At 40.4% G+C, this 13,398-nt stretch overlaps 3 protein-coding genes across 3 annotated transcripts in view; 2 read left to right on the top strand and 1 right to left on the bottom strand.

Annotated features, from left to right (window-relative positions):
• LOC144642613 (protein mono-ADP-ribosyltransferase TIPARP-like) overlaps window positions 1-13,398 on the top strand; it is a 132,064-nt gene that overhangs the window by 62,297 nt on the left and 56,369 nt on the right. The window lies entirely within an intron of this gene.
• LOC144643693 (STING ER exit protein-like) lies at window positions 288-10,566 on the top strand. Its single transcript, XM_078503018.1, has 8 exons — window positions 288-514; window positions 896-1,010; window positions 3,410-3,451; window positions 3,610-3,674; window positions 8,071-8,135; window positions 8,693-8,782; window positions 9,706-9,801; window positions 10,139-10,566. The coding sequence occupies exons 1-8, from the start codon at window positions 391-393 to the stop codon at window positions 10,190-10,192; spliced, it is 651 nt and encodes a 216-aa protein (XP_078359144.1). The 5' UTR covers window positions 288-390; the 3' UTR covers window positions 10,193-10,566.
• On the bottom strand, window positions 5,637-7,126 carry LOC144660252 (uncharacterized). Its single transcript, XM_078521211.1, has 2 exons — window positions 6,962-7,126; window positions 5,637-6,878 (listed from the first exon to the last, which is right to left on the bottom strand). The coding sequence occupies exons 1-2, from the start codon at window positions 7,124-7,126 to the stop codon at window positions 5,637-5,639; spliced, it is 1,407 nt and encodes a 468-aa protein (XP_078377337.1).

The following is a 13,398-nucleotide window of genomic DNA, read 5'->3' on the forward strand; positions in this document are numbered from 1 at the left end:
CCCGCTGATCCAACCTTTTCCAAGAAATCGACAAAAGCTACCCAAGTAGGGTGCAGTAAGGCAATGTGTCACGCAATAGGAAAGAGTTGACCAGAAAACAAAGACATGAAGAAAAGTAGGGACGTTCTGTGCAGAAATTATAAAAGAGAAAGGCTATAAATGCAAACATCACCGCTCAGAAAATTCCTGGCCATTCCTGGTCTGGCAAAACGTGCAGTACCATATTTACCCCCTGTGCCCACCCATGTGCTACCATTCATTTACGTGCCCGCAATGAAAACCGCTGATCGATAAGTCTGACTTGGTAGCCAGGCAAAATTATGGCGGCCATTTTTATTTTCGTTTCTTGAAAGTTGTCTTGAGAGAGAAGTATTCGTCTTCATCGTCAAAATGCCGAAAGTTGTTTCCCGTAGTATTGTGTGTTCTGACACGAAGGACAAAGAGGAATATAATCAAGGTGCAACATCGTTAACTGTGTATCACTGCTTGTGTGGGCAGATGGCTTTGATTTTAGGTGAGTAAAGTCGGACGTACGTACTAACTCTGGTGCGAACAGACGGATTTTTGCCCACTGAAATTGACAGAATCAGCAAGGTACTACCTCTCTGGAACCTCAATTTAAAAATTTCCCTTCTAAAACATCTTCTATAACAGTTGAAGTTAATCATCCTCATTAATATCCTCATTAATCTTTGGGAGTGCTGAAAATGAACTTTTGGCTGTACTTTAACCACCCCCCTCCAGTTATCTAGAGAACTTACATGTAAACTACTACAAATCTAGTATTAAATAAAACTGTGTTTACATTACTTGACAACTTTTTTTTTTTGATGCGTTATATATATTGCAAGTACAACAGGGGTGAATGTGCGTTTTGTTTGTTATTTTTTTATAGACAGCACTCTGGAGAAGCTTCCATTACGGAGAACAGATCATGCCAGAGTCATTGATGGTTCCAAACATGCTCATAAGCTCAACTGCATTGATGGTGATACTGTTTTCTTGAAAAGGTGAAAATACGTTAGACCAGTCGTACATGTATATCAGGAGTCCTTGGTGCTTAAGACGAATGCCGCTCAAAGTTTGAGCAATAAGTGCAAGAACTAATTACCAAAAATCTACTCATAGCACAGTAACATTTTGTATACTGTTTGAAACATCTCACTGTAATACATTTCTCCAATTGACCCTGCTATTAAATTCTAAACCATTCTTGTGAAATTTAATGTCAAACTTCGTAAGAAAAACTTGAAACATGTGTTGTTTTGTTTTGAACTGATGTGAAACGTCCATTTTAACTAAAATTAATTAATATGGAGAACTTCAAATTCATTTTTCTCTTGCAGGGTCAGCTCGAGAGCTAAAATTTCGATAGGTTCTTCTTAACTGTATTAAAACTGTGCCCATGCTATGAGGTCTATTTGGTAACTTTATTTATGCCTTTTTTGCTCGAGTATTCAGCAGAAACCATCTCAATTTGATTGCATGTATAACAAGAAGCTCGTAGAGCTTAAAACTGTGCTGGTCACGTGACCACACCAGGGGAGCCATGTGGAGGGAACAAAAAAATGCAACCCCCATACCCTTTATAATCTGCGTCAAACAATGTTGCGACTGACAAACAAAATGGTAAGAAAACACCTTGTGTGACATTTCATGGTTGACTAGTTCCATCCGCAATTAAATATTTTTCTTATAAGCTGATGCTGGCCAAATTTAATTCCCACGAATCTGATCCGTGAAACCAAAAAATTGCTTATCGGGACGATGGGACTTTTCGCGCGAAAGTTTACAACAACTGCCCCTGGGTCTGCAAGATCAATTCATAAGTATGTCTGGCTTCACGCCAGGAATGTAAGTATCAGTGAGAATTTAGACAGTACTCTCCATTTGCATAAAACTGAAAACTGGCCCAATGACAATGTTTCGCAGTTTCTATACTGTTAGTATTATTTTTGAACCTGTTTAACAGTTCAAAATTTTGCCCCTCGTTCGGTTTTCGTATTACAATAGGCGGTTGTAAAAATGCAGCGACTGACAATCTTTGTATGACATTTCATGGTTGACTTGTTCCAGCCGCGATTAATAGTTTTTCTTATATGCAAATTTTGGCCGAATTCCCACGCGCGGACGCTGAAGCTGTTTTTAGCACAGGGGTATTTCCCTAGCGTACTGAATGACGTAAGCGGTACAAGTCAGGGCATGTTTGTGAAGGGAATATTTCATATCTCTAAAATCCTTTCAATAACACAGGCAAAAAAATAGATTACCCTTAAAAGAGAAATACTTCGCAATAACTTTGTTTAGTAAAGACCGAAGGATTCGCAAAGATTTGAAAGGTAGCTGATAATAGCTTTAAAACAATTTTACGTGACTCGACGTGTTGCCGATCAAAAGTGAAACTTGTCATGTCAGCACATTCTTTGACACCAACGTAATGGTATTTATTTACAGATTCTGGCCCGCTGAATTATATTTCTCTTTGAAAGCATGGAAATTTAGTATTTTCCATGAGTCAAACGCTTCAAAATCGAATATTTCACACTAAACATTCTTTGTAAAGACAAAAAGTAAGAAAAAATTTCCATTTGTTACTGATTTCTAGCTTCTAAACATCGCGTGACCTGAAGCATGACCGAGTGGAGGTCTGGGTCTGGTCACCGACAAAACTAAAAATAATAATAATAATAAACCCCGTGCAGAGCAAGAACTGCGCAGCGCAGTTAATTAACAAAGTAGCTACCAAACAGAGTTTTGTACACAAAGTCATGTAGCTCTGCCACCTTAGCCTTGAGCAACTTTTGGCTTTGGTGGAGAAGGAGTTGAAAGTTTCAGTTTTATTTATTAATACACTATAGTTTCTGACAACCATTGGCTTTGCTCAATGGAAGATGGCTTTTATTTGCTTTGCCAGGACCAACTGATTATTTCTGTGGAGGGGGACAGGGGGCCGGAGCCCGGGAGAAAAGGTGCAGGAAGTGGGAGAAGGGAGGTCGGGAAGTGGGATTCCTAAGGTGGCAGGAACCAGGAGAAAAAGAGTAAAATTTTGCAACATTTTGTTATACACATGTATTTCGCAATGGATATGGGATAAAGTGGAGAGAACCGCTATGGAAAGGGGAGGGAATTTACCATACACTTTGTACAATGACAAAAATTGATTAGTGAAAAACATGACTGAATGTACATATAATTTGTACAGTATGTTGTTTAATTTTAGAACGAGCATTCATGATTTGTTGTTGAGTTGATATTTCATGTTCAGAGTGAATCTGTATTGTTTCATAATTATTTAACATAATCAGTCATTAATAAATGGACTTTTTTGGCATCTAGAGAAATGCTTTATATAATAGAGGATTGGTTGTTTTATGTTTTAGCCTTTGACTGACTTTTTATTTTTTGACAGGCCAAATGGTATTGAGAGGCAATTCCGCTTAAAATGTAAAAAGTAAGTGAACAGCGAATAATACACCTGTAAATTGCATTCTGTGTACATGTTTTCAGTAACAGTGTATTCAGTGATGTTATTCCCTATTATATTAAGAATGAATCGATATAATTTTGTTTCTGATGTGTAGTTTATTTTGTTTTATTTGTTCTTAACAGGTGCAAATTGTGGCTGTTTTACAGACCATCAAAGAAAGATCAAACTGTTACATTTGTGGTTGATGGTAAGGGCTTTTATACATGTATGTCTTACGTTTATCACTGACAGTTCAATTTGTCCAGTGCCTGGCCATTAAAGAAACCCCTGTTAAGGTGGCCCGCGGGTATTTATGAGACTGACAGTTCCCTTTTTTAAGCGCGTTTTAAGACGGGAAAACGTGAAGCGATTGCTTAGATTTTTGAGAATCTGAAAGAAAAATCCTTAAATTATTTAAAATGATAAGTTTTATAGCGATCAAACGGGATTTGTTTAAGTCATGAGCGATTTTCGGAAGCCTTCGTTTTTATTAAAATGCGATTATTTTTAAAATGCCACGATGAATTTTTTTTGTAATTGCGCCAAAACGCTTCCAAACAGTTGAAGTTTACTCACAACAACTTACAGGAAAATCCACTCCGTAGATTTCCTGAACGAGCGACATCTTTATTTTGCCTTCAAAAACTGTTGTGTTATGCATCTGATTTGACCGTCGCATAAATGTGATACTTATAATAACCCAGTACCAGCCAGTTTTGAGGCTGATGTCACCTTAATCTTGTGTGTAAAAGTTAAAAAGATCGTGTATAGACATCAAATGTTAGCAGTCAATAAAGATGGATGGTTTTCAGCCGAAGTTTTGAAAATATCAAACAAATGACGTTATTTCAAATTGCGAAAAATTTGTCGATTTGTTTTGCATTTTTTTAAAGCTGCAGCTAGAACAGGATATTGCAAACGTTTGTGCCGAGTTTTAGCGTATTCCTTTCATACGGTTTGAAGAATTTCGGTCGGAAAGTCAGGTACATCTGCTTTCCAAGTTCTAGTCGCTTTGCAAACCCCGCATTTCGAATGAATTATACTGTTGTTTTTGAAGAGAGGTGTTACTTTCAAATTCCGCATGATCTTCTGCCACTTTGAAATAACACAGCCTGAAATAGTTACTACTAAAATGACAATTACCGTTCATACACATGTATTCCCTGAAAAAAAAAAAAAATTGTTAAGAATTATGCATATTGAACAAGCTAATTCCTTAGGAACAATCATGCCTGTTTATATACTGCTGCAGCAACTTTTGAATACATATCGTTTACAATAATAATAAAGTATTTTTCGTTTGTCTCACGACGTAGTGTCACTTGTGATGTAGATCGCGACGTTTCGACTGCACACTGCTAGTCTTCATCAGGCGATAAGGTCGACTGGTTGTGCGTGAACTTATAAAGCACGCTGCTGCGCTGTGATTGGTTGGTTTTCAACAGCTGTGATTGGTGCATTTCGATCCTCGCTGTTTCTGTGTCCTGTTGTTCCCTCAGCGGTCCGCTGTCGTACAGTTCTCCTGTTGTTGTGTTTTTTGATCGTGGGCATCCATGCTTCAGGAATTTTAATTCCACTATCCCTGTTGATATTATTGGGGTGAAGTCTTATGTGAATTGCCTCTTTGACCCTGCGTGTGTACCAGTGTGGTTCACGATCAATAAACTTTACCTCATTCCAAAGCGGGTAGTGTCCGGTGTTGTGGGTGTGCTCTGAAATGGCGGAGGTCTGGATACGGGCGAGTCGGATGTCCCGGTCGTGTTCTTTGATTCTGTCTTGCATAGGTCTTCCAGTCTCGCCGATGTAAACTTTGCCGCACTCACAGGGAATTCTGTAAACAACGCCATCTTGTTTAGTCGGATCAACGGCGTCTTTCGGCCGTACTAGGTGTGATCTTAATGTAGTTTCCGACTTGAAAACAGCGCGTACGCCTTGTTGTTGTAGGCAGCGTCTAAGTTGTTCGGAAAGACCTTTGACATAGGGTAGAACCGCAGTGGATTTAAACTCAGTCGTAGGCTCAGCACTGGTGCTCGGCTTTCTGGTCTTGGTGATCTTCTGCAAGAAAGAAAAAGGATAACCATTAGAAACAAGAACAGATGACAGATGTTTTTTCTCCTTGGATATAACAGATGGTTTTGTTACGAGGCGTTTAGCACGATCGTAAAGACACTTAACCGCGTTTTACTGATTGAGGGTGGTGTGAATCATACGCTAAGTATTGATCAGTGTGTGTTGGTTTTCTATATACGCTGGTGGTGAGCCGGCCGTCTGGTTCTCTCGAAACTGTGGTGTCGAGGAAGGCGATTTTGCAGTCGTTCTCTGTTTCCATGGTGAAGCGGATGGAAGGCTGCTGGTTGTTGAGATGTTGTAAGAAGCTGTCGACTCTTCCGCGATCCAAGATGGTGAAGGTATCGTCCACGTAGCGTTTCCATATCTTAGGCTTGTAGGATGATGAAGTTATTGCCTGCTCCTCAAAGCTCTCCATGTAGAGATTAGCAACAACAGCGGAAACCGGACTTCCCATGGCTGCGCCTTCCTGTTGTTCGTAAATTGATCCGTTATACTGGAAGTATGTGGATCTCAATACGAAATTCAGGAGGTCAGCGATCTGAGCAGGTGTTAGCGTTGTGCGATCGGCAAGGCTAGGATCGTTCTCTAGTTTCCGTAGCGCGGCTTGTACAGCGCCGTCGATAGGAACGTTTGTAAACAGTGACTCCACGTCAAAAGACACCATGATCTCGTTGTCTAGGTTGGTCTCACTGTTGATGGTGGATACGAAGTGGGCTGAATTGGTCACTGCGAAATCCGAGTTACCTGTTAAAGGAGACAAGATGTTAGCTAGGTGGGCTGACAAATCATACGCAAAGGTGTTAACGCATGATACGATAGGTCTTAAAGGTACGTCGGCCTTGTGAATTTTTGGTAAACCATAGATTCTTGGTGGCTGTTTGTGTCGAGGTCTGATCTTGTTGTAAACAGGCTCTGATATATCTCCGCTTCGTTTCAGGGTTAGCAGCTTCTCGGTCAGCTTTCTGGTTAGACGGTCTGTCGGGTCTTTGTTCAGGAGCTGGTACGGTCCGTTCTCGATCAAGGTAGACATCTTAGTGCGGTACGTCTCAGTGTCCAGGACTACGCTAGCACGCCCTTTGTCAGCTGGGAGAATCATGATGGAATCATCCTCCTTTAGGCTTTTAAGCCCGTCTCGCATTTCTTTCGTGATGTTAGGCTCTGGAGGTTCTGCCTGTTGAAGAATGTTGTTGACGGCTCTTCTGACAAGGTCTGCTTGCTCTGTGTTGAGTTGTCTGACAGCTGATTCGACACTGGCGATAATCTCCTTGGCAGGGATGTTCGTAGGAGTTATGGCGAAGTTCAGTCCTTTCCGCAACAGAGCTATCTCGGCGTCGCTGAGGGACTAGAAGATAAATTAATAACCCAGTTAGTTTTGTCAACATACGGTGTATCAGCAGGGGACACAGCCGCGTGTTTTTCGCGCACAAGTTTTTCAAACTTCTGCTTTTGTCTGTCTTTGGTGGAATAAAAGACTCGTTGGGTGTTGATCTTGATCTGTTCTAGTATGCTGTCTGCGTCCTCCGTCGATAGAGTGGATGTTATGCTCTGTGCAGTGGAGTCTGCTTCCTTCTTCGCATCTCTCTTGGCCATCTGCGTCAGTCTGATCCTTTCCCTCCGGAATCTCATTGATGCAAGTTCAGCGACTCTGCGCGCGCCCTTTGTGGGAACTGGCGGTCGGACTTGTAGATCTTTGGGGACAATGCGGTTCTTAATGCACCTTGTAAGAAAGGTAAGATGGTTTGTAAAGCGTGCAAGCTTGCTCGAGCAACGCTCATGTCGACGAATCAACCTTAGGGCTGTGCGCCCATATATGATCTACATCACAAGTGACACTACGTCGTGAGACAAACGAAAAATACTTTATTATTATTGTACTCTACCACGATGATTAACAACAACATTTTTTACGATATCGTTTACATAATAATTAAAATGATGAATTGATGCCAGCCATATCATTTATGCAGCTACTTGCTTTTCTAAATCAATGGGGCCCAAATTTAATGACTTATGGCCAGAGAAGAGCTACTACACTAGGCTACATTGTACATGTAGCTAATAACAGCAAAATTTTGGTAGTCCACTGGTGGTTAGTTTCATATGGGTTCCACTGGTATAATACATGTACTGTTAACAGTTACTTTTATTTACATGTACCTACTGTACATACCGGTAGTAATCATTAAAGAAAAGTTGCTGCTTGAAGTACTTTTTTACTACATTAAGTGAAATGTATGGCTCAGTACAGTCACAGTTAATCATACTAAGAAAATCTAAAGTAAAATTAACTTCTGGATTGCTGCTGATCAATATGAATATTGTACAATTTTGTGACAACTGTGAACTTCACATTCCTTTTCATTTTCCAGGAGTGAATAGCATCTTGGACATTTCTAATACAAATATCAGAATAACACATTATTTTGTAAGCAAGGTGATATTTAAAGTTGGCACTGAAAGCTGTTTCTGCACAGTATTTAAATGTTAATATCAGTGCTCATTTGCTAGTAATCATGGCATCTGCTTATTTTCAGGGGCATTGGTTCAAGGTGGAGAGAGCCAAGCCACCACTACAACCATTAAACCCAAGCCAAATAAGGTACTAACAGTAACAAATTGTATATTTGCATGAATTATCAGTTTTCATCCTGCAATGTTAATGTATATACCGGTATATAATTTAAGTAGATTCCATGTCATGTGTACATTTTACATTAATGTCCTCTCAGTTCTAAGTCATCAAAAATGTTGTAACTAATTTACTGTAACATTGGTCACTGACACTGCAGCTGTAATATTTTGACCTTACATTATCCTGAGCATTAGTTATTTAAAGGATAGTGATTTTGTACATGACTACAGAGTATACTTAGTTCATTTATAATAATTACGTAGGGCTAAAAAAAACCTTTAAGCAGGGTTGTTAACAAGCTCAGCTGGCATTTCTGAGCCATGCGCTGTCCCTTCAAAACGTACGCCCAAAGTCTCTTAGGTTGTAGTTAAGCATTTCAGCCAGAGGGCTTAAAACCAAAAAGTATCATTCCTTATAAGCTGGTCATGCTTATAGTCTTTTGAATTTGCAGCTGATTTGTTGGGGGTTTTGTTATTGGAGGGATTTTAGCTCATTTACAACCAAGTTCATTCTTCCCATCTCAGGTTATGGTGACAAAGAGGACAAAAGAATTTGGTAAATTTAGCTCGGTAACAGTGTCCACTATTGATGAGGAAGAGGAGGAAATTGAACAGGTAATGTAAAATGAGACAATTAACTTTAGTGTTACTTTTCTGACATCAAAACATGTACATACAAGTTCTCCCAACAAAAGTTAGTTGTAATAATATTTGGAGATGTAGTTATAGCCAACTTGTCGCTATGTGCCTTATTGGCTATCTACTATCTCATATCTGACGCATGCTTGTGGAATAACCCTTATTAGTAGAAACTCAGTGTGTTTATTGGAATGGTTTTTTTTCTTTTTTTTTTTTGTTTTTTTTTTTTTTAATAAAACAGGATTACACATCCACTGCTTTTAAAAGGGAAAGAATAAATTAAGATTTTTGTAGGTTTTGTACTGCAATCCTTTAGAGTGTACTAAAACAACTGTGACTACTTGCTGTTATTTCCTGTGAGCAATTTCTAAGCTGCACCTCTGTCCTCATAATTTTTTCTTTGTGCTCATAAAAAAATTCAGGCTCATAGAATAACAGTTTTTACTATTGTTAATAGAGACTTAGTTGTGTTCTATTGGAAATCTGCAAATCTGATTGGTTCTCCCACTGTTTTCTATTCCCTGATAGAACACGATTGTGTGCGCCTTTCTCCTGATAAGGACAAAATAATAAATATTTTCTTGATTTTAAGTGTAAAATTTCTTAAATTTGTCGTTTTTGGACAAAATTTTTTTAGAGCTTCTAATAAAAAATTAGACTTCTCGCCCTTGTTTTCTATGAGCGATAGTCAACTTGGCTGCGCCTTGTTGACTATTCCCTCATAGAAAACTCGGGCTTGTAGTTTAATATTGTTAATTAAAATTAGAGAAAAAAAATTAATATGGACATTCAGCTAGTCAGAGTGTGTACTATCTCATCTATATGTATAAGTGCTTTTTAGTCAGTACACTATATCTTGTTCACTGACATGTATCCATTTCTTCTGTATATTCCTGTAGCATGAAGTTGCATCATCATATGCTCACAATGCCCAGATTATTGAGAAACAACTTGAAAGGAAAACAACAGCACAGAAAAGGGCTGCTGTAGACCAGGTAATGTCAGAAATGTCCCACTCTTGATTGAATTTTTTTTTTAATTTTAATAACTCTAATATATACTAAACAAGGAGAGAAAAATGGAAAAATAAAATGATAAAACCAAACGTTTGTTTTCTTTTTTTTACCATTTTACTCTTACCCTTGTATATAGTGCCGGTATATATTTTATTAAGCGAACATTATAGACAATAACTCTAATGTTTTTGTATTTTTGAGGGGACTTGTTGTTGCCAAAGGCCTTCAAAAACTTTTCAAACACAGTTTTGCCTTATATATTGTATTTTTTTCTTTCTTTTGTTAATTGAGTTATGTTCTTTTTTTTTTCACCCAGCTGAAACAGGACCAGTCCAAGAAAACAAGAGGTACTCTCATTGATCGAGACTAGCAAAATGTGAGACAAACTATCAAAAGTGTGCCATCTTGTGAAACGAAGCCTTTGGGTGGATGGATGGCAAGTCTTAATCTATGCAATGTCAGCCTCCAGGGAGAATGTGAAAACCTGTAGTGCTTTGCTGTTTGACAATGGAAAGGCATTTCAACTGTAATTACACTTGCTAGAGGTGTAATTACAGTTAGTACGTCGAAATGTCTCAGACATTCATACCAACTGAAACCTGTATCAACTAAACATTGCTGGCAGGGTTTAAGTGTTGAAGAAGTATGGTGGAGTTGAAACATCCTTGAAAAGTACTGTATACAGCCTGCTGCCTCGAAGCACACAGTGTCAAAGCTTGAAATAATAGAAATTCATGCAATAGACTTCATCTTGTAGCCTCCTTGTATAATTTCATAAACACCAAATCATATCATTTACAGCAGTGTGCACGATGCACACATTTGACATTGTTGGGGAAAGGAACTTTGGAATGTATTTTTAATAGACCTCCCTTGTCCCAACCTCCCCCCCCCCCCAAACACACAAACACCCCGAGTTAAACTACATCGCATAATAGTTAATTAGTTTTTTTTTATTTGATGAAAAATTGTGTTTGTACATCCCACAAGTGATATATTTTTGCTTGCCTTTTGAATGTAAATAATCTACATCAATGAAACCCTTCATTAATATAAAATGAATTAAATAAATTTGAACTTAACAATTCTCGTTGAAAAGTCACTGGTAATTTGTTACAATATAATTACACCATATTCGCTGGTATCGCTAAATGTTCTCTGTGGATTTATCAATATCTAAATAATTATATGAAAACTTCAAATTGTTCTTAGATAAATCCACTAATTTCACCAGTTCAAGTCCATCAAAAAGAGTCCATAATGCTAATTGTCACAATCCTTAAGATTTCTCTGTGTTTAGAGGGGTTGTTTCGTCTGGCATAAGGACCTCTTTTAAAGACGCCGCCCTGTACTGTCTTGTAGCTTGGCGCCTTTTGTAGGTAGTGAACACGGCTATGGCCAAGATTCCTGCTAAAATCGTAGCGCATACGCTTAGACCAATGGCAAGGCCTTGGGACATGGGCTTGGTTTGGTCCTCTGAAACCAGGGGGTCTGCAGAGTCGTCGTCATCACGAGCCGCAAAGGAGGCCAAGGTCCACTCTGCCATCGTATCATTCTTGTACCAAACTTCGCCGTTTACTCCAACAACCATTAGCGTTTTGGTTGCGTTTGGGCTGACACCAGGGCGGGCATTGTAAGGGGGTCTTTTCACCACTGTGTTGGACAGTTTAGCCAAAGAGTTGGCTTTTACGCAGTAGTTGATTTCGCATTCATTGTCTACAGCCATGAGGTGCTGGCTGTACCCTCGCGGGCAGCTCTGCGGGCCATTCAATGTCCCGGTCCCGTCACCTTCAACAAGGAGCTCAACAGAGGAAACTCGCGGCGCGGCTTTGCCATCCTTGCTTTTCTGGGTTTTCCTGTGGGGGACAGCGAGGGGATTCCCTGATGAGCAGCTGAAAAATCCCGCAAAGCGTAAAGCGAACTGATAACCGAGTTCATAGTCGTCGCTCACGCACACATGAGAATGGCTCCCGAAAGGCATGGCGTAGAATCGATGTGGGCAGCTCTGTGAGCCAGTCACAGGGTTTGGGTCAGTTGAGGTATAAACTCCTCCGAATAACACCCCACTGTTCTCGTCCACCTTCTCGACGGCCGCGCACCAATAGGCCTCGATATGCACCATGCTGTAATGAAATATGTTTTGGCACGACGTATGGCAACAGTCTTTTAACAACAGAAATCCGCAGCGATTACAAACTTTTCGGCAGCGAGTCTGATGGTACGATTTAGTTACCACGGGTTTTTCGCCTGATTGGGGTTTCAAAAGTTCCACGGCTTGATAGCCCTCGGGGCAGGAAAAATCGCCCGTAAGGGGATTCATTTGCTGAAGGTCCGCGCACAAGTTCCCAGCACTGTTGAAGCGAGTTGCGTGACACTTTTGATACACGCCTCCAAATGTGAAATTTGTGTGTTCAGCGTGACAACTTCCGTCGTCAACATTGGCATCGAAGTTGAACTTTGGTGACGTCGCATCGGTACATCCCCCTATAGTGTTCACTTTGTAATACAGACGAACAGCTCGCTGGACAATTTTAGCCAAGCGGAACACAGTCGGTTCGGGTAAACCAGGCAAGGTTGCGGTGGTAATAGCATAATACAATGGATCGCCACTTCTGTCGATCGCAACGAGCTCGTTAGCCAGGCCATCCTCCCATGCTTGCACACTAAAATTCGATCTGTACGGGGGCCCACCGAACGTCAAGACCCGTGAAGCCGTGCGACTGTTTTCAAACTTGTTAATGTTCTCTTTGCTTGAATTTTGTCCAAAACCAGCGCTTATTTTTAGCGCTGAAAAGAACGTTGCACTTGCAGCGACCTTTATGTCGTGCGCGGTGAGAGATTTGTCTTTGATAATGCTTTCCTTGATATGACTTTCTTGGACAAGTGTAGCGCCAGCATCTACAGACGTGATAATGTGCGTGCCATATTCTCTCACAAGTAACTGCGCGCTGTACCACGCTTGTTTCGTGCGATTGTTCTGTAACTCCGCCGCGATCTGCATCAGCCTGCTTTTGAACACGGGATGAAGTGCTGATTCGGGATGAGTCTTGACCACGTATAGCAGATGACGGAGTTGTACGCGCGCCGTGACAGCCTTATCTCCAACTTGCTTTTCCTTGTTGTATTTGAAATCCGCAGCGAAAGAACCGCTTGCTACCGAGTAGGACGCTTCGAGGTTTACTGAGTTAGCCGTGGTGCTCGTGTAGCTATTCCAGTGATCAAACACCTCCGAGAACATGTCCACTTTGCTGCGTTTGACGGGGATTACGAAAGCGTTATCGGGCAGAAGGTATTTTCTATCCGCCGTGGTTTTACACTGGGAATAATTCGAGGCTAGTACTTGTCCCATTTCGAGATTTCTTAAGTTGTCCCATCCGAAACCAGGCAGAACCTCAAGGCGATTCACCTCGCCCTGAACGTGATGAAAATAACAGTTTTTAGGATCTCCGACGGGGAATTGATTCCACCAAAATGAAGATTTGCCTGTCTTTACTGATTCCTCGCCAGCGACGGGCTGTCCATAATCGTCACAAAAGGATTGCGTTGCAAATAAACAAATGCCGCAAATGACCAGTA

Source organism: Oculina patagonica, chromosome 1, assembly GCF_052425735.1.
Source record: "Oculina patagonica isolate OP01 chromosome 1, crgOcupat, whole genome shotgun sequence".
Taxonomy (NCBI): domain Eukaryota; kingdom Metazoa; phylum Cnidaria; class Anthozoa; order Scleractinia; family Oculinidae; genus Oculina; species Oculina patagonica.

Excerpts from the sequence above, each read along its gene's own strand:
- LOC144660252 (XM_078521211.1), bottom strand. The coding sequence starts at position 7,126 with ATGGCCAAGAGAGATGCGAAGAAGGAAGCAGACTCCACTGCACAGAGC. Across the intron at positions 6,879-6,961 it reads AGCAGAAGTTTGAAAAACTT|TCCCTCAGCGACGCCGAGAT; the intron begins GTGCGCGAAAAA and ends TTTATCTTCTAG.
- LOC144643693 (XM_078503018.1), top strand. The coding sequence starts at position 391 with ATGCCGAAAGTTGTTTCCCGTAGTATTGTGTGTTCTGACACGAAGGAC. Across the intron at positions 3,452-3,609 it reads TTCCGCTTAAAATGTAAAAA|GTGCAAATTGTGGCTGTTTT; the intron begins GTAAGTGAACAG and ends TGTTCTTAACAG. Across the intron at positions 8,783-9,705 it reads AAGAGGAGGAAATTGAACAG|CATGAAGTTGCATCATCATA; the intron begins GTAATGTAAAAT and ends ATATTCCTGTAG.